General features: G+C 40.9%; 2 protein-coding genes across 5 annotated transcripts in view; one reads left to right on the top strand and one right to left on the bottom strand.

The window, feature by feature from the left end:
- Nucleotides 1–1,763, top strand: part of FIRRM (FIGNL1 interacting regulator of recombination and mitosis) — a 40,847-nt gene extending 39,084 nt beyond the window's left edge. For both annotated transcript variants that reach the window (XM_058540096.1, XM_058540097.1), the window contains 2 exons: nucleotides 97–216; nucleotides 1,423–1,763. In XM_058540096.1, the coding sequence (XP_058396079.1) occupies nucleotides 97–216; nucleotides 1,423–1,623 (321 nt within the window). In that variant the 3' untranslated portion in view covers nucleotides 1,624–1,763. The remainder of the gene's footprint in view (nucleotides 1–96; nucleotides 217–1,422) is intronic.
- A 285-nt stretch (nucleotides 1,764–2,048) lies between these two features.
- Nucleotides 2,049–19,287, bottom strand: part of SCYL3 (SCY1 like pseudokinase 3) — a 37,836-nt gene continuing 20,597 nt past the window's right edge. For all 3 annotated transcript variants that reach the window (XM_058540103.1, XM_058540102.1, XM_058540104.1), the window contains exons 7-13: nucleotides 18,159–18,270; nucleotides 15,853–15,930; nucleotides 13,633–13,772; nucleotides 12,087–12,271; nucleotides 7,524–7,695; nucleotides 2,966–3,660; nucleotides 2,049–2,450 (exon numbers count right to left, since the gene is read on the bottom strand). In XM_058540103.1, coding sequence (XP_058396086.1) covers nucleotides 2,391–2,450; nucleotides 2,966–3,660; nucleotides 7,524–7,695; nucleotides 12,087–12,271; nucleotides 13,633–13,772; nucleotides 15,853–15,930; nucleotides 18,159–18,270 — 1,442 coding nt within the window. In that variant the 3' untranslated portion in view covers nucleotides 2,049–2,390. The remainder of the gene's footprint in view (nucleotides 2,451–2,965; nucleotides 3,661–7,523; nucleotides 7,696–12,086; nucleotides 12,272–13,632; nucleotides 13,773–15,852; nucleotides 15,931–18,158; nucleotides 18,271–19,287) is intronic.

Below are 19,287 nucleotides of genomic sequence, written 5' to 3'. Positions count from 1 at the left end.
CACACACACACACACACACTGGCCTTTTCATCTTCTGACTACTAGTAGAGTGCTTAACATGTTGATGTTTACTTGGTTTTTCATGCTCTCTGGCAGACTGGGTTTGTAGATGAAACTGCAGCTGCCAGAGTGGAGCGTGTGAAAAAGGAAAAAGGTATTTTCTGGGAACCCTTTGCTAAAGTGACTGTAGAAGAAGCAAAGTGGTCATCTTCACAGGTATGCACTGCTTTTCAGTATGGGTCAAGCTTTAATGAGAGAAATTCTGGCCATATTACTGATAAAAGGAAAACAGAAATGAGTATGGTTCTTGGCCTCACTAAATATCAAAGTAACCAAATAGATCTAGACATGTAAAATTCTCCTGCTTTATGGTAGGTGCTCTTTTAAAAATCACATTTCTTCTTCCTGAAAGGTTATCAACACATAGAACAGAGGTGGGACTACAAAAAAATAAAGTTTTAAACATCATACTAAATATACTCTTTCAATATAATTTTCAATTATTTGTAGTAACCTTTGGAAGAGTTATGTATTTGTACCGGTAATACTACAAATGCAGGAGTTTCTGAACCACAGAAGGAAACTAATGAACTTACCTTCCAAAATGTTTAGTTGGATTTCTTGTCTCATTTATCAAACCAGCCTAATAATTTTTGGCAGTGTGTAGAAATCATATCTGCCTATTAAAAGGCAGAAATATGACACAACTAAGGATATTCAAAATATTGTTTTGAGCACTGATAGTGTATTTGGAATAGTAATCCGGAAGAGGAACAATGTTCTGGTAAGCTTTAGTTACAACTCTTATAAAAAGAAAACAAGTTTAAGTATCTGTTAATAACTTGTTTTCAAGATATGTAACTTGTATGCCTGAAATATATAAAGTTAACTATATCAGTAGTGTAAACAAGCCCTTAAGAATTTAGGACTTTCCTTAGAAGACAGTGATTATAAAGGATGTCTTGGCCCCAACCTTTCCTCCCCTCTCCTAGTACAGTGATGTTAGAAAGCTTGACAGTTTATTGAACTGGCTCCAAAAGCATCTGAAAGACCACAGCTCTTATTATAAACGTAGCATTAAAAATAAAACTGGAAGCATTTAGAAAATTCATACTGGGGGCTTTTTTGTAAGGACAGGTTATATGTCTAAGGAATACTCAATGGAAATGACTGGACAAGGCAGCACTTCTCATTTCCTTGGACAATAATGGTGCAGCACCTTGAATCACTGATAAACCAAAAATGCCTTCACATATGTTTCCAGATGATTGTGGGGGTGTGAACCAATGACAAGAATAAAATTTGCACATAAACCTTTTTTACAGTTTTAGAATTTGTTCTAATAAGCTTTACTCTAGTCCAGAAGGAAGTTCTTTTTTGGGATAGGTATCACAGCATTACTAACGTCATGTTTTTCTCCAGCCTTATGCAAAAAGAGCCCGTCACGAGCTCCCTCTGGAAGAAGAGTACAGGTCAGCAGTGCAGGCAGCAACGGGGGCCCTGGAGACAGTTGAGTTACTGCTCCAGAAGTCTCCTGCTCCAGACTGGCTTCTGATGAAAATGGAAACACTCCAGGAAAGGATTGATAAGCTGAAACGTCGTGTACTCGAGGGTGAAACTTGAATGGACTGGGCCATATTATCACTAAATAAAATTAGATATGATTTTTGTCATCCTACAATATGTCTTTCTTGTAAATGAAAATATTGATGTAATTATGTCTGTACCTTTTCTAACACATAAAACAACTTTTGTAAGTTGAATCTAGTGAAAATAGTCTTTATTGGCCATTCAGAGAACAGGACTGTGGAGGATATTTCTCATTAAGAACTTTGGTACAACGTAATACATGTGGAACAGTCAGTAACTGCCCCGGTGCCCACAGGGCCACTCACTGGGACAGCACAACTGTCAAATAAATAAGCTGCCTAAGGAAAACTTACCATTTAAAATCATTTATATACTTTACAGCTAAAATTCTTTCAGTAGTTTGTATTTCATAATAGAGCCTACTCTTCTGTTAAAGAAATGGCACAAAATTAAGCTAATCAGCTTGAATTTTTGTATTTATTTTCTTTACTTCTGGAATTGTCCTAGAAAAAAGCAGTAAATTCAACCTTTCCACAGCTTGCTCTTCACAGAAGCTGGCCCTAGTCCAGTGCACTCAGGCTCTTCCTCTGAGAAGCCAGTCCTGGAGCGTCCGCACTGTGCGGGCTTTCAGCCAGCACTCGAGGGCTCACGCTGCAGTTGGCACAGACTGGAAAAAGAGCTCCTGGTATGGGAAAACAGGATGCGTTTAGGTTTTCTTGTCTGCAGAGCCCACTTGTGAGGTATTAGTTTGATTTTTTTTAAAGGAATCCTTTTCCCTAAAGTTTAACTCATACCCGTCGTCACCAGTTATCATCTTCCCAGTTCAGCTCCCCGGCTTCTCCCCAGCCTTCAGACTCTCCCTGCAATGAGATAAAGCAAACCAAGGGTAACCGCTGAAACAAAGCATATCCAAATTGAAAGATCAGGAATTCAAAAGGGGCCTAACACTTATCTTTTGATGCCACAATACATTTCCTCGTGCTAAGTAAAATAACTTACTATAACAGGAAGCTGAAAAGTAGGATTACTTTGGTTCCAGTATTACAAAACCACAGCATTGGAAATAACTTTCCAAGGACAATGTAATCCAATAAAATCAGTCTGTGACAACATATTCTTGGTTTAATCCCTTTTCCAAATAAAAAGGTTATTATTGTAACAAGTGGCCCAGGAAACCCCAGGCATTGCTATACTTTTCTGGGGAAGAAGAGATATTTATAAGAACTGATTTGACACTTCACTTGATCATTTTAACCAATTGTGCACACTGGTCTTTTCCCTCACTGGGAAAACAGCAAGGTGTTTGTTATAAATGGGACAGTACAACTGGCACCTATGAGGGAAATCCTTAAACTGGTAGCACAATAATCCTCACCTCAGTAATTTCTGCAGCAGCAAATTTTGAGGAAAACTGCATCATTGGTGAGACATCATCCTTGTTAGGAACCATCGTGTCTGTCCTCAGTTCAGGTAAAATAAGAGCAGCTGAAGGCTTAATTTCTGGGATCATATCAGCAAACCAGTCCAACTCAGGATCCTTTACTGGCTTCTTTTTTACTTGAATGGTAAACTCCTCTCCTAAACCAAGTTCTGATGGAAGCTTAAGGTGCCTTTCTTGTGACAACACTTTTAGTGGCTTGGTTTGGTCTGGGTCATCCCCACTTTGTGCAAGAATGGTCTTTTGGGGTAGGCTTGATTTCAAAGGCTTGGACTCTTCAGTGAGTGGAAGCAAAGCAGGAATGGCCTTTTGCTCCCCTGAGGTAACAGGTCTTGCAGCAGTAATTCCACCTCCTGGGTTTAGTTCAGAATCTAAGCTGCTGGGCTCAAAGTCATCCCAAGTCTCCTCCTCCACATTCAGGTTAGAGGGTGGGGACTTGGCAGCATCATAGGGGGTTGCAGGACAAATCTGGATGTTGACAGTTTTGTTTTCAGGCTCCTCAGGCTCACTCCAGTCAGGCCAGTCCTCAGACTTTTTAGAACTTGACGGGAAGTTTTCACCGTCTCCTGAGGTATTTTTCACATCTGAGATTCCATTCATGGGAAATTTAATAGGCTGAGAAAATTGATCACCTGTGGGGATATATACAAGAATTATTCTCATAAAATGTTGGTTAAGAGCAAGCAATATATTTAGGAGAGGTTAACACTAAAGAAATGTATAGAAATTATTTCTTGGAAATGTCCATCTACACTAAACTACAAAAGAGAAATCCCAACGGAACATAACTCAACAAAAAATGTGATGTAAGTTATCCAAATACTTAGATTGTAATTTGATGGAAGCATACCAAGCAACAGCTAACTGGAGTATGGCGTCCTTTACTAAATATTCAAACATATTAGCATAATTATCTGTAAACAAATATAGAAATGTTCTAAGCCAGGCAGTGTTACCCTTCATATGTTAATTATGTATACCCTGAAGAAGGGTGTGTGCACTCAAATAAGTTTGCCCAACCCATGTCCTCATTGTAAACAGATTTCCTCAAGTGCAGTCAAGGCACCGAAGTCCTGCACAATGCAGTGACTCTCTGCTACTAACATTCCACCAAACTTATTTAACCACAGAACTTTTTCATGGCACACCTATTAACATCTTCCAGAACTGTCATTCTTTGATAAAATTTGGAAAATGCTGCACTAAGGCATCGAAAGTCTCAAAGGAAAGTATCAGGTGCAAAAAAGAATTCAAGTAATGTCAACCTGCTCTTCTTACCAGTTATGAAGAAAAGGCAGGGATATACCCTACAGTCCAGGGAAAGAAGGTGACTCCAGCTGCCCACATAAGAGAAATGAACCTCAATACTCCCAAAGTGCCCTTAATTTTCAGAAGTTAAACTTATTACTCAGGAAAACATTCATCCAAGCAGTGGGAAAACTATATAAATTTAATATTTCCACCTGTCTGTAAAAGAATATTGTAGTAATCCCACTGTATGTGCTTCTTGCTGTTGATGGGCATGTTGCCAGAAAAGAAACATTTAGGGAATATGCTAGAGAAGGAGTTGTGCGAGACTGGTGAGATCTGACTGCTAGCTGCAGACGACATGCATGGGAGAATGGGAAGATGAGTAAAAACTCAAACAAATGAGAGGGACAGTAGATTGCTTCTTGTTCTATCATGTGTTTGGTGGGAAGTGGAAATATTTAACGCAGATAAAAGGTCAAGTGACAGAGAGAGCATCTTCAAATATCTGAAGAAACATACCTGTTATGGAATGGACTGCCTGCCCTAGAGGTGTTTAAGGACAGGCTGAGTGTCAGCACGGTGTGGAATTGGAAAGGATTCCAGCATTAGGTGGAGTTGCATTAGACCGATAGGTAACCCCTAGAATACCTAGTTATAACAGTTAACAAGCCTTTAAAAACATTTTGGTGGTGATTTAAAACCGTAATTGATTCTACTTACTTTCCTTTTAAGAATAAAAGTCTAAGAGTACCCAGCACACCAATGTGAATGTACTCAATACCACAAAACTACACCTAAAAATGGTTAAATGGTAAATTTTATGTTATGGACATTTAACTTCCAACTGGAAGAAACTGTTTCAAGAAAATGTTGTCTTTAACAGTTTACCAGGAAGTTCACACTTAAGAGTGGGCACTGGTCAAAAGGATTCTAGCAAAATTTTGGCAGAATACTTCCTCTGCCTTAAAAAAGCAAGAGGGAGGGGAAGGGCCGGGGTGAGTCATCACAAGAGGCCACATCCCCCTCTTTACCCCCCGCCTTCCAAGGCCTGACCTCTACAAGCCCTCCACCCTCCTGCTTACTTCTGCCACTATCCTCCCTGCTGAAGTCCTAATTTTCTTACTCAATGTCCCCTTCTCTAAATTGTCTTACCCAACTCGCTCTCACACAGACTTATTTATTATTTCCCTTAGGTACACTTTTCATAAACCTCAATATTAGCCGTTATTCTTAAGTCTGACCATGCAGCTAAACTGCAAAAGAACAGAAGGGGGAAAAAAGTCTACGAGTACCTCCTTTATACATGCCCCTTCCCCAGCAGTCCCCCACGTCCTTCAGAAGGGCCACTCTTAATTATAAACGGGGAATGCAGGCTACCACCAGGGCTCACAAGCCATCCTGGATGAAGAGCCTCCCTTGGTGAGTCAGTGGGACTAGACCTCTGATCTGTCTTCCTATAAAGTCTTCAGGAAAATCTATTTTAATAAAAATTCATCTGCTACTGCTGCTTTGGTGCCTTTTTGGTTTCTTATTAGGATTACAGAGTAATCCAGGTGGATACTATATAAAATATCTAGAACTAGATTTCTCAACTCCATCCAATAAATAAAACAGATGTTAAGAGTGTGGACTTTTGCTAATTCAACAGGCAAAGCTGCCCCCAAAGACTGACCCTCAAGCCTTATCTCAAAACTATGCATACCCCCGCCTCCCCCCAAAATTCCTCTGCTACGAAATATAAATAAATCTCTCATTTGCTGCTTGCTGTACTCTGCTAAAAGGAATACTGATAACACACAGAACTCACTCAATTTGGTATGTGCCTTTCATGGTTGAAGAGGTGGCAGCTTCTACATCACCCTATTCAAGCTCCTTGGAGCCACACTGACACTGATCTCATTAGCACCAAGGAAGAGTTGAACTCTCTTCAAAACTTCAGGAAGGGGCCGGCCCGGTGGCTGAGTGGTTAAGTGCGCACGCTCTGCTATGGGCGGCCCAGGTTCGGATCCCGGGCGCACACCGACGCACCGCTTCTCCGGCCATGCTGAGGCCGCGTCCCACATACAGCAACTAGAAGGATGTGCGACTATGACGTACAACTATCTACTGGGGCTTTGGGGAGAAAAAGGGAAAAAAAGGAGGAGGATTGGCAATAGATGTTAGCTCAGGGCCAGTCTTCCTCAGCTAAAAGAGGAGGATTGGCATGGATGTTAGCTCAGGGCTGATCTTCCTCACAAAAAAAAAAAAAAAACCACTTCAGGAAGCCAGTGTTGCTTTAAAAATTCTCTTGGCATCAAAATCACAGAAAAGTCTACCTCATAGTTCTTTTCTACTAATAACTGTTTCCATGCTATCTATTCACTATAAATGAGAAATGAATTAGAGATCCAGAGTTTCATAACAAGGTCATCGACCTATTCAGGGTTACACAGGAGCAAAGCAGCAATGACACTGTTGATACAAAATGCCTATAAAGACCAGAAATTATTGCTACCTCCCACATAACATCCAATGGGAACATATCAGAAATAAGGATTTCTTGAAGTATCTAAAAATCAACAGTTTTTCACCTAATAGGCCAACAAAATCAAAAGACCCTAAAAACATTCAGTGTTGTTAAGAACTGCTACAAACTTTTTGGAAACTGACAATATCAAAATTTAAAATATATTCTTTGACCCACTAAATCGACTTCTGGGACTTTATCCTATAGCAATAAAAGCCAACATACATAAAGATACATGTATAAGGATATCTTCTGCAGCACTGTAGTGGTTAAAAATCCAGAAATGGATGCAATATCCACTAATAGGAAAATCACTGAATGAATTATATTCAGTGAAATATTAGGCAGCTGTCAAAAAAGGTGAGCTAGATTTCTATGTATTGACCTGGAGGCCAGTTCCTGATAAGCTGCTACACAAAAAAATCAAGTTGTAGAATTGTGCATAGTATTTTCTCGTTTTTTCTTAAATCCTATATATGTGTGTGTAAACATATCTTTGTGTCTTTTTTGTGAGCTTAAGAAAAGGGATGAAAGGATTCCCACTCAACTATTAAAAGTTGGTTACCTTACACCTCCCAGAAGGAGCTGGGAGATGGAAATTAACTTTTTTGTTATAATTCTCTGTATCATTTGACTGAATACAACTCACCTGCATTACTTGTATAATGTTAATACTAGATTATAAGTTAAAACAATGACGACAACAATTAAAAAGCTAGACCTTTTGATCATTCTTACCTTCTGGAGAAAGGTCAATAGTTTTAGTAAAACTTGGGGCAGTGCGTTTGAAGATCTTGGTTCTTTCTCCTCCCACAACCACCTCTGGTCCAAGTAGAGAGACCAGCACTGCTAGGCTGTGAAGAGTAATTGCCACAATGGAATCACTGGTATCACGCAGGCCCAGTAACACCTAGGAGCGAATCGGGTAGTAAGTGTAGACAACCACATGGCCTTTTTCTCCCCCTGTAAACAAGCAGTTGGGCTGCAATCAGACTGTGCTTGCTCAGATAAACATCATATCTTAGATACATGTTCTAGGTCAGTAGCTCTCAAACTATCTGTGGGCAAGGACGATATTTTCCCCTCCCAATCCATCACAGACTGATACTATAAAAAATACAATAAAAACAAAATTAAATAGACAAATAGATTGGAAATAACATAAAATTACTCTTAAAATGCTATGAACAGTTTTAGATTTGTCCATGATGCCTGTCAGCTCCCGCCTCTGACCCAAGGCTGCCTAATCCTCCCAAGAGCTCAACTCCTTTAAGCCTTCAGCACCCAGTATTCCAGGCTGTCTCCCTCCTGAGTACTAACCAGGCCTGACCCTGCTTAGCGTCTGAGGTCAGATGAGATGAGCATGTTCAGGGTGTTATGGCCGTAGATGATTTTCCTATCAAATTCTTGGAGAATCTAAATACTCCAATCAAAAGATATAGAGTGGCTGAATGGATAAAAATTCAAGACTCATCTATATGCTGCCTACAAGAGACTCACTTCAGGTGTAAGGCCACACACAGACTGCAAGTGAAGGGATGGAAGAAAATACTACATGCAAATGGAGACCACAAGAAAGCCGAGGTACCTATACTCACACCAGACAAAACAGACTCTAAAACAAAGACTGTAATAAGAGAAAGAAGGGCATTACATAATGATAAAGGTCAATCCAACAAGAGGATATAACATTTATAAATATTTATGCACCCAACATAGGAGCACCTAAATAATAAATCAAATATTAACAGACCTAAAGGGTAAAATAGACAGCAATACAATAGTAGTAGCAAACTTTAATACCCCATTTCATCAGTGGATAGATCATCCAGACAGAAAATCAATAAGGAAACATATGCCTTAATTGACACATTAGTCCAGATAGACTTAACAGATATATACAGAACATTCCATCCAAAAGCAACAGAATACACATTTTTCTCAAGTGCACATGGAACGTTCTCTGGGACAGATCATATGTTAGGCCACAGAACAAGTCTTAATTTTAAGAAGACTGAAATCATATCAAGCATCTTTTCCAACCACAATGGTATGAAACTAGAAATGAATTATAACAAGAAAACTGGAAAATTCGCAAATACGTGGAGATTAAACAACATGCTACTGAACAACCAATGGGTCAAAGAAGAAATAAAGGAGAAAGCAAAAAATACCTTGAGACAAATGAAAATGGAAATATACCAAAACTTATGGGATGTAGCAAAAGCAGTTCTATGAGGGAAGTTACTAGGGATAAATGTCCACCTCAAGAAATAAGAAAAATCTCAGATAAACTAATTTTACACATCAGGGAACTAGAAAAAAGAACAAATGAAGCCCCAAGTTAGTAGAAGGAAGGAAATAAAGATCAGAGCAGAAATAAATGAAATAGAGACCAAAAAGACAATAGGAAAAATATCAAACTAAGAACTGGTTCTTTGAAAAAAATAAACTAAATTGATAAACCTTTAGCTAGACTCACCAAGAAAAAAGGAGAGAGAACTCAAATAAATAAAATCAGAAATGAAAGAGAAGACAACTGATACCACAGAAATACATAAGAGATCACTATGAACAATTATACACTAATAAATTGAACAACATAGAAGAAATGGATAAATGCCTAGAAACCTAGAACATACCAAGACTGAATCATGAAGAAACAGAAAATTTGAACAGGCCTACTTCTAGTAAGGAGATTGAATCAGTAATCAAAAAACCTCCCAACAAACAAAAGTCCAGACCAGACGGCTTCACTGGTGAATTCTACCAAACATTCAAAGAAGAATTAACACCAATCCTTCTCAAACTCTTCCAAAAAATAGAAGAGGAGGAAACTCATTTCATGAGGCCAGCATTACCCTCATACCAAAACCAGACAGGGATGCCACAAGAAAAGAAAATTATACATCAATATCCCTGATGAACATAGATGCAAAAATCCTCAACAAAATATTAGCAAACAGAATTCAACAACACGTTAAAGGTTCATACACCATGATCAAGTGGGATTTATTCCAGGGATGCACGGATGGTTCAACATCCTCAAGTCAATCAACATAATACACCACATTAACCAAGTGAAGGATAAAAATCACACGATCATCTCAATAAATGCAGAAAAAGCATCTGACAAAATTCAACATCCATTTATGATAAAAACTCTCAACAAAGTAGGTATAGAGGGAATGTACCTCAACATAATAAAGGCCATATGTGACAAGCCCACAGCTAAGACCATACTCAGTGGTGAAAAACTGAAAGCTTTTCTCCTAAGATCAAGAACAATACAAGGATGCTCACTCTTGCCACTTTTATTCAACATAGTATTGAAAGTCCTAGCCAGAGGAGATAGGCAAGAAAAAGAAATAAAAGGCATCCAAATTAGAAAGGAAGAAGTGAAACTGTCACTACGTGCAGATGACATAGTATTATATATAGAAAACCCTAAAGACTCCACCAAAAAACTGGCAGAACTAATAAATTCAGTGAAGTTGCAGGACGCAAAATTGATATACAAAAATCTGCTGCATTTCCATACCCTAATAACAAAATATCAGAAAGAGAAATTAAGAAAACAATCCCTTTTACAATTGCATCAAAAAGAATAAAATAGCTAGGAATAAATTTAACCAAGGAGGTGAAAGACCTGTAGTCTAAAAACTATAAGACAATGATGAAAGAAATTGAAGACAACACAAATAAATGGAAAGATATACCATGCTCATGGATTGGAAGAATTAGTATTGTTAAAATGTCCACAGTACCCAAAACAATCTATAGATTCAATGCATGTATCCATGCCCTTGTACAAACCCATTCCACAGTGAACCTGGGCTGACTTTTGTGACTCACTTTAACCAAGAGAACATGACAGATGTGACACTGTCAGTTCCCAACCTATGCCTTAAGAAGGGAGTTTTGGCACGTCTGGTAGCCCTGGGCAGCTATGTAAGAAGTCCACCCACCCTACTAGAGAAATCAAGTGGAGATGTCACACGGGGGGATAGAGGCCCTTAGACATCCTGAGACTTCATGGACAGGCCCAGCTGTCCCAATGTCCCAGCTAAGCACAGCCTTTCAGCCGTCCCCTCCGAGGTGCCAAGCAGCTATTTTGCATGTGTTGGCCCCGATGGGGCACCAGATAACTGTTGCCTCAGCTGACACCACGTGAAGCAATAGAACCCCCAGGCTGAACCCAGTCAATCCAACGAGTTGTGATAAAAATACAATGATTATCGTTTTAAGGCACCAAGTTTTGGGGTGGTTTATTACACAGCAGCAGATAACAAATATCAATCTTTCCCACCTACTAGCTCCTTGAAAGCAGGGAGTGTGTTACATATCTCTATGGCCCCAGTACCTAAGCACAAGACCTGGCATAAAACCAGGCCTTATAAACAATCTTTAAATAAATTAATCTCAAAGGAAAATAATTCAAACGATTATTTGAAAGATACCATGTGGCTGACAAAATCTTTTAAAACCTCATACTGAGTTGAATAATGTCTCCCAAAAGTTCATGTCCACCCAGAATGTGACCTTAAAATGAGGTCATACTGGTTAGAGTGGACCCTAAATCCAATGACCGGCATCCTTATTAAAAGGCCACATGAAGACAGAAGACACAGGAGCTACCAGAAGCTAGGAAAAAGGCAAGGAAGGATTCTCCCCTAGAGCCTTCAGAGGGAGCATGGTCCTGCTGACACCTTGATTTCAGACTTCTGGCCTCCAGAACTGTGAGAGAATAGATTTCTATTGTTTTCACTCACACAGTGTGTGGTAATTTTTTATATTAGTCACAAGAAACCAAGACAAACCTGGAGCCCTTGAGTGGATGAATCATAACAAGGGTCCCTGGTGGCTGATAAACAGGCTGAAAACCACTGATATGAATACTCTCACGCTCCTCTCAGCTAAAATTTGATTATTTTATAGTAATTTAATTATGGATACTTCCAGTTTATGTTCACAAAGCATTCCACAAATGATTCTTGTTCATTTTCCCCAAAGAATTAGCAAACAGAATGATAGTTTTTCTCAGGTTAAGACCAAATATGTTAGTTTAATTGATTTGTCTATGTGAATGGAATGTAAATGCAATTTTAATCTCAGCCCTTTGTATTCCAGTTGGCTTTTAAACCGAACTGCTGCCTCTAGGCCTTCTAAGCTATTACCTTAATACTCCAGAACGCTCTTCTTCCTCACAGCCCCCAAAACACCAGCACCTACTTTGCCCACCACTTTCCTCGCCTTTCTGTGGACGGCTCTGTCACCACCCGACCGCCAACTGTCTCTGACCTGTGGCAAGATGACTTTCTTCAGCTGCTCCTGAGTGAAGTGCTCCACGTAGGCCTCAAGGTGGGACAGCAGCACCAACCGCACATGTTCCTCGTGAACCTCAAACAGCTGGAGCAGCACGGGGATCACCCGCGACTGGAACAGGGCTGGTGAGAGCAGGCAAGGGGTTTCTCCCTGCGCATGGTCTACCCCCCATCAGAGGCGGTTACAGATGAAAAAACAAGTTGTCACTTCAGTGAAAGGAGCTAAGCACAATTCATAAACTGAGCCCAGAACTCCACACACATTCCAAGTATTTTTCTAACTTCTTATGCCCCAAACCAAAGGGAAGCTCTTTTGTTGACCCAAAATTACTCAAGGCTTAATTATCTTAAGTACACTATACCTTGTAGTACTGTTTTTGAAATACTATATCATACTTAATATATTACAAAGAAAGCTTACATATTTTAATGAAATCCTGAATCAATAACTTCCTATACTAAATGTATAAAATGCTTAATCAGTGAGGAATTTCGCATACTAGATTAGGTTGATATTGTTGCAATTTTATCTGCAAAACCGAGAGGTGTTAAATGCTACAACAGGACTTGGTGCTGGATGGTCCTCTCTTCCTAGGCGTTATGGTAGTAGTTATCAAACAGAGACTTGCATCAGAATCATTTGGGGACCTTAAAAAAAAATATATATATATATATACATATATATTGCCCTGCCCTTGCTCTGTCCCCGAACTAGTGGATCAGGCATAAGGCAAATTTTTAAGAAGCTCCCCAGGAGATTCAGAAATACACCCTCATCTTGGATCTCCTGAGTAACAGGATGGAAGAGCTATAAAGAAAAATTCATGGCTAAAGGGAATGACAAAGTAGAGAGATTAGGAAATTCTATGTTGTAACATAGTTACCTGTAATGCTGCTTTGTTGAATTGAGATCGTTTAAGAAAATAAATTCTGAAAGCAGGATTCTACTGAACTCAAAATTCTATAGAATTTTACTACTGCTAACACATCTAACCCAATGTGTTACCATCTATAGTGCTTATCAGGTTATAAAGTTTCAAAGAAATAATCTCATTTCACTCAGAAAAAAAATGAAGCTCCAAGAAGTAAAGTGATCTCAGTGCTTTTCAATCTTTCCACTGAAAGTAGAAAATAAAAGGGTTGCTCTTGCAAAGTTGGGAGGCACAGGCCTGCATGATTCACTGCAAATGCACACGTCCTTTGAAGATATATGTCTTGTCTTAAAGCTTCATATGTATTTCATAGACTAGTCCTACATATGTGTGTGTGTATGTGTATATATGTGTGTTTTTGATATACTACTTAGTGCAGTAAGCCTGACTCTCCAGGAAGATGGTCCATATTTATCCTGTGAGCTTTGGTACCCAGGTATGAGTCAAAGTTATCACATCAGGGGCCAATAACTGTTCTCCATTTTTGGAACCATACATTAACTACACCATGCAGTAATCTCACTCTGCTCAAATATGGACTAATAGTCCCCAACTCCTTAATTACCAATAATGCTTTGGAAAAAAACTCACCTTTTTTGGGGCCAAGCAGATGAGGAAGAAAAGTCTTCACAGCTACTGGCTCTGCAAATACCAACTGATTGAGCAGGAGAGGCACCAACCGTGAAGCTATCAACTCCTCTGACAGGCAGCTGACCCTGTCCAGCAGAAACCTGGGGGCAAAGAAGGGAAGCGTGGGAGACTGGTCGGGACACCGTGTCAATGTACTTGTGCAGTTTAGACACATCTGGCCTCTCTCCCACTTCCACCAAAGTGATAGGAAGCTAGGGAAGGTGAACATGTTGGTCCCCAGGTATTTAAGAAAAATGCAGAAGGCGTGAGGCGAGGCCAGCTAGTCAGCACACACACTATCTCCAATCCAAGCCAGAAAATGTTTCAACAAATTGCCCTTTATTAATAGCAGAGGTGTCCTCCTTCTTCCTTTAATAAGCCAGAGGCTTTCTAGTCAATAAAAGGTACTTTCTTCACATTTAAAAGATGTAGGCTATTAGATCATCTAAAGTTTTCACAGTAAACAAAATACAGGCTTTTGTTACTAAACTTATTAAATTAAAACAACGTATATAAAAACACTGTTAAGAAACGTGTAGATATTAGGTATTAGTAGTAATAATATCCCACTACACAATCACCGTTGGCAGATAATCTTTATTAGGAAATAGGTCCCATCATGCATCATCTCCTTCAAGCCCCTAGGCCACTACTGACAAACAGGTCTACATCCATACTTATTCCTATCTCCTTTCCTGGTACCAAGGGTGAGGGCCTTCCCTATCTAAGGCCACCCCACCTAGCCACTGCCCCAACATCCCCTTCTCTTCCAGGACCATCACCGACAATCCCCCCAACACGGCTGGGCTTCAAATGCTCCCTCCACTCGCTCCGTTCCCTCCTCCTATAAACATACTCACATCTCTTGCGTCCTTAAAAATGTCCTTCCCTTGACTCCATTTCCTTCTTTAGCAATGCTAAGTTCTCTCCTCTCTGAACTTTTCAGGTTTTACCCAATGTCTACTTTCTCACCTTCCATCACTTCTCAGTTCCCTGCACTCTGACTCACTCTGCTGAAACACCTCTTTCTAAGACAAGGCTACCAGTGCTGCCCTGAGTGCCAAGGGAGCAGGCATGTGTGGATTCTTCTGACCTTTCTAAAATTCCCTACTCCGTTGGGAGTACCAGCCTTCCTGGCTCTCTCTGAATCTCCTCTAACCGTCGCTTCTTTGTCTCATTCATCAGCCACTCCCTCCCCACCAGCCCCCTTACAAGGATGGGTACCCCCGAGTTATAATTTAGACCCACTGTCCTTCTCATGCTCCCCACTTTCTCTGGGAAAACGTCACCATCTACAGGCTGAGGAACCCTAATATTCACCTTGAGCTCATTAGCTTACACTTCTCTGCTGAGTTTCAGGCCCACGTGGCCAAACACCCAGGTACATCTCTACCTAAAGTTCCACAGACACTTCCAGCTAACACATTGAACACCAAATTCATGATTTTCCCTGCACATTAGGTCCTCTCCTCCAGCATTCTCTAATTCATTTGCTGATAATCACTAAGGCTTGCTAATTTTATCTTTTAAATCTTTCTTATCTCAGTGTCCTTCAGTGTACCATCAATGCCTTTATGTGCATCCTCACATTTACTGCCCTGACTACTACGGTCTATTAACCAATCCAAGTCTGACATGAGTTAAGCCTGTGCCCTCCACAGACAACAGACTGACCCACCTTTACAGGGAGATTTACCCATGTCACTGCCTGCTTTCACTCCTTCAATGGCTCCAGTGCCTGAAGTTCACTGCTTAAATAACGTCAATACTCCTCACCACCACGTACAAGGGTGCCCACCTCTCACTAGTCCTTGTCTTGGAATTTGCCCTCCAACAGGACACTGCTGTGTGTCGTTCCACACAAAAGACACACTGTGTCCTGCCTTTGTGCATTCGTTCGTGTTGCCCCTCTGCCTAGAATGCTGCCTCTCACTACCTTCTTCCTGTCCTGTGTACTCAGGACACCCTGCAAGCTCTACCACTGCTGAAGGGTTATCAGTCCGTGTCCCTCACCAGAACCATCCATCCCAGGGCCCAGCAGAAAGCCTGACACAGACAAAATGTTCAGCAAACTTTGTTAAAGAGGCCAAATGTCTGACCATCCTCTCTAGAATACCTGAAGTGATTACACGGTCTTAATCCAAGTCACTGAATTTTAAGGGGTTAACTTTCTGAACTTACTTGAAGAATTCAGTTTTTTCCTCTTCACTCTTCAATGTTAAACTTTTCAAGAAATTCACAACTTCTAGAAAATCATTCCTAAATGCCAAAAACAAAAATAACATGCAGGACAAGAGATTAGAGAAGACATGTTACAGATTGAAGTCATAATCACAGACCATACTATAAAAATATTCAGCAAAGAGCATTCTCTTATGCCATTTAGAAGATTCTATTATAACTAAGTAGCTTTTGAGACAAATACTATGGAACATTAGGGAATCTAATATTTTAAGAATATCAAAGAGATCTGTGAAGAGGATACGTGCTCACACACAAACACGTGCACACACAAACGCTAACTAACTTTGTGGTTTTCATAATCATCGTAATCATCCAAATTTTTTTTTTTTTTTGATGAGGAAGATCAGCCCTGAGCTAACATCCGGTGCCAATCCTCCTCTTTTTACTGAGGAAGATTGGCCCTGGGCTAACATCCGTGCCCATCTTCTTCTACTTTATATGGGAGGCCACCACAGCATGGCTTGACAAGTGGTGCATTGGTCCGTGCCCGGATCCGAACCTATGAACCCCAGGCCGCTGAAGCAGAGTGCACACACTTAACCGCTACGCCACCGGGCCCTCATCCAAATTTTTTATTGTAATAGGATGTGGTTAAATGAAATATCCTGGAGAAAGAAATGGTACTACCATCACAAAATAGTTGTTGATTCTCAAGTCTCCTTTGGTGAAGTAAAAACTATTAAAGAGAGTTGGGAAAAGAGGAATTGCTTGTACAAGTCACAGGAATCTTCTCATTTCTCCTGTTGTAGGTTGTTTGGTCATTCTTTCAGCCAGGCAGGGGAGAGTGGTGGGAGTGGTCACTTTCCTGCAGCGCAGCCAGAAAGTCACGAAGGCTGCGGACGGCTCAGCTCCAAGGGAGCGCCGCTCACGTCCTACTCTATGGGAGAGTTGCCCCTGGAAAGGACGCTTTGGAACGCAGCCTCCACCTCCTTACACAGCAGCCCTCATAAGCCCGGCTAACCACCTGGTCTCCAAATTTTATATTTACACCTGTTTCCCTCCGGCTTAGTAGAGGAGAAAAAGCACCAACATCATAACTGAAGTCTAATCAAACTGGTTCAGCTGCCTCAGCAAGAGATGCTGGCCTGGTTCCTTCTGTCTCTGGCTGGGTTTTCTCCTCCTAGGTAACACTCTGATTTCGGGAAGGGGATGCTGGTGTGTGTTTTTGGCTTTCTTCTCCCCTCTGTTTAAAATACAATTCTTACTAAAGAACTCTTATCACACACCGTGATTAGAGAATCTACTTACTGTAAAGGATGATTATTCTTTGTAGAGACTTTCTATCAAAGTAAGTAAACTATTACTATGAATCATCCAAAGGACACAGAAATATCTTGGTTAAAAGACTCTTGTAAGGGAAAGGTTTTGAACAGTTTCTTTGAAACACAAATGACAAAACCCTAATAACTACAATGAAACCATCCCCTCTGCTTTGTTTAATAATAACAACCCCCCGAGTCCTACCCTAGAGGCAATTTCTCCTCCCTCCAGGGATAATATTAGCTCTCCCTTCACTCTGGTTTTTCTCAGGCTCTCCGACTGCAAACACATAAAGATTTTTAGTTTCAAAACTGACATAAGACTGATTTTGCTAATAAAAGTCATGAATGTGGAATTAACCTTTGCAGAAGTTCTGCGGTCATGGAAATAAAAAAATGAAGGACACATAACTAAAATTAACCTTGAAAAGAGGTTGAAAACCATCTCTGAATCCACCGGCAGCATTCACAGTGATATGGTGCCCCTTCCTCTACACTGACTTCTTGGCTCTTCCATCATATCACTAGACAAAAAACAATCTTCTGCCTAAAGAAAAATAAGCTCATTTCCCCCACCAACAAAAAAGAAGTCAACAATAACAAACTCATATCAATAATACAATGGCAGCAGAAAGGAGAGGCCATGTTCATTAAGTTTCTCCATTAACATACAAGTGTAAACCACTGGACACAACTTGGCTTCTTCACAATGAGAAGCCTTAAGGAACCTGGCTATAAATTCTAACCCATGCCTTCATGACAAAGATTTCTAAAACTCTAAGGATAGGAATCTGAGAGGCAACCCAACTTCTCCCTCTATTTTCTCATGTGGATAATTCAATCTCTCCTAATAATTAACAACAACAACAACACAAAAGGGACTGTATATTTGGTCCTCCAAAAGCCACCACTGGAGTGCAATGTACAAGAGAACAGGCTGGCAGCAGTGGGAAGCAGCCGGCATGTCATCCTAGGTGCCCTCACCTGAAGAAGTCATGGGACAGTAGGGTGCAGAGCGCTGGCCGACATTTTGGAAGGGGATTCAGCAAAGTTGAGTGCAAGGTCTGTTGGAAGCTGGAGAGAACATCCGCTGAAACTGAAATCCAGAGCGACAGTTAGTTTCCAGTGCCTTCTCCCTCTTTTCAGGACCGCTATAGCTGGAGACTGACGAGAGCAAAAACCAACCTGGAAAAGCCCAAACAAACAAAGCCCTGGCTGTTGCTCAACAGCGTCCTACTTGCCTTAAGCCAAACTCCTTGGCAGGTGTAGAAAACGGTCCTGCCAACACCTCCAACCCCACTCCACCGGCCTCCCCTTCTATCCCTCTCATTTCCTGATCAGTTTAACGCAACTCAGGCCTAAAAGAGAAGGTTTAAAAAGTGGCAGGTTCAAGGGTCTTTTCAACCAGGCTTCCTCATCCACACAACACAGAAAGTTATTTGAATGACTATATTTTCAATTCTCCCAAGGATGGTTCATAGTTGCCACCATTCTAGACACAGTGGAAAGCAGTGAGTCCATTACCCACAGGGGATGCCTTAGGGCCTTAGGATTCTCAAGTGTTTAGGCTGGGACAGTTTAGAGCTGACAGCTAACTGGTGCTTAGAACTTCAGAATGCTGTATAGCCTGGTAGAAGAAACTGCATGAGAACCACACAAAGGTTCAGCACCGCGAGATACACAGGCCAGGAAGGGGCCTAATGTGACATGGACCCCAGTACTTAACGAATGGACAACTGAGGGCCGGGAGTGGTTGGAGGAGAGTGAAGCAGGCTGCTGAGCACGCCGTGAGAGAACTCGGAGGAGAAAAAGAAAATGTGTTCAGTAGCTTGGGCTTTAAAGGGGCAACAAATGAAAGAAGTAATGTGTGGGGCCGGCCCCATGGCTTAGCGGTTAAGTGCGCGCGCTCTGCTACTGGCGGCCTGGGTTCCGATCCCGGGCGCGCACCGATGCACCGCTTCTCCAGCCATGCTGAGGCGGCGTCCCACATACAGCAACTAGAAGGATGTGCAACTATGACATACAACTACCTACTGAGGCTTTGGGGAAAAAGGGAGGAAGATTGGCAATAGATGTTAGCTCAGAGCCGGTCTTCCTCAGCAAAAAGAGGAGG

Source organism: Diceros bicornis, chromosome 4 (assembly GCF_020826845.1).
Source record: "Diceros bicornis minor isolate mBicDic1 chromosome 4, mDicBic1.mat.cur, whole genome shotgun sequence".
Taxonomy (NCBI): domain Eukaryota; kingdom Metazoa; phylum Chordata; class Mammalia; order Perissodactyla; family Rhinocerotidae; genus Diceros; species Diceros bicornis.
This window is presented reverse-complemented; position numbering and strand designations above follow the sequence as displayed.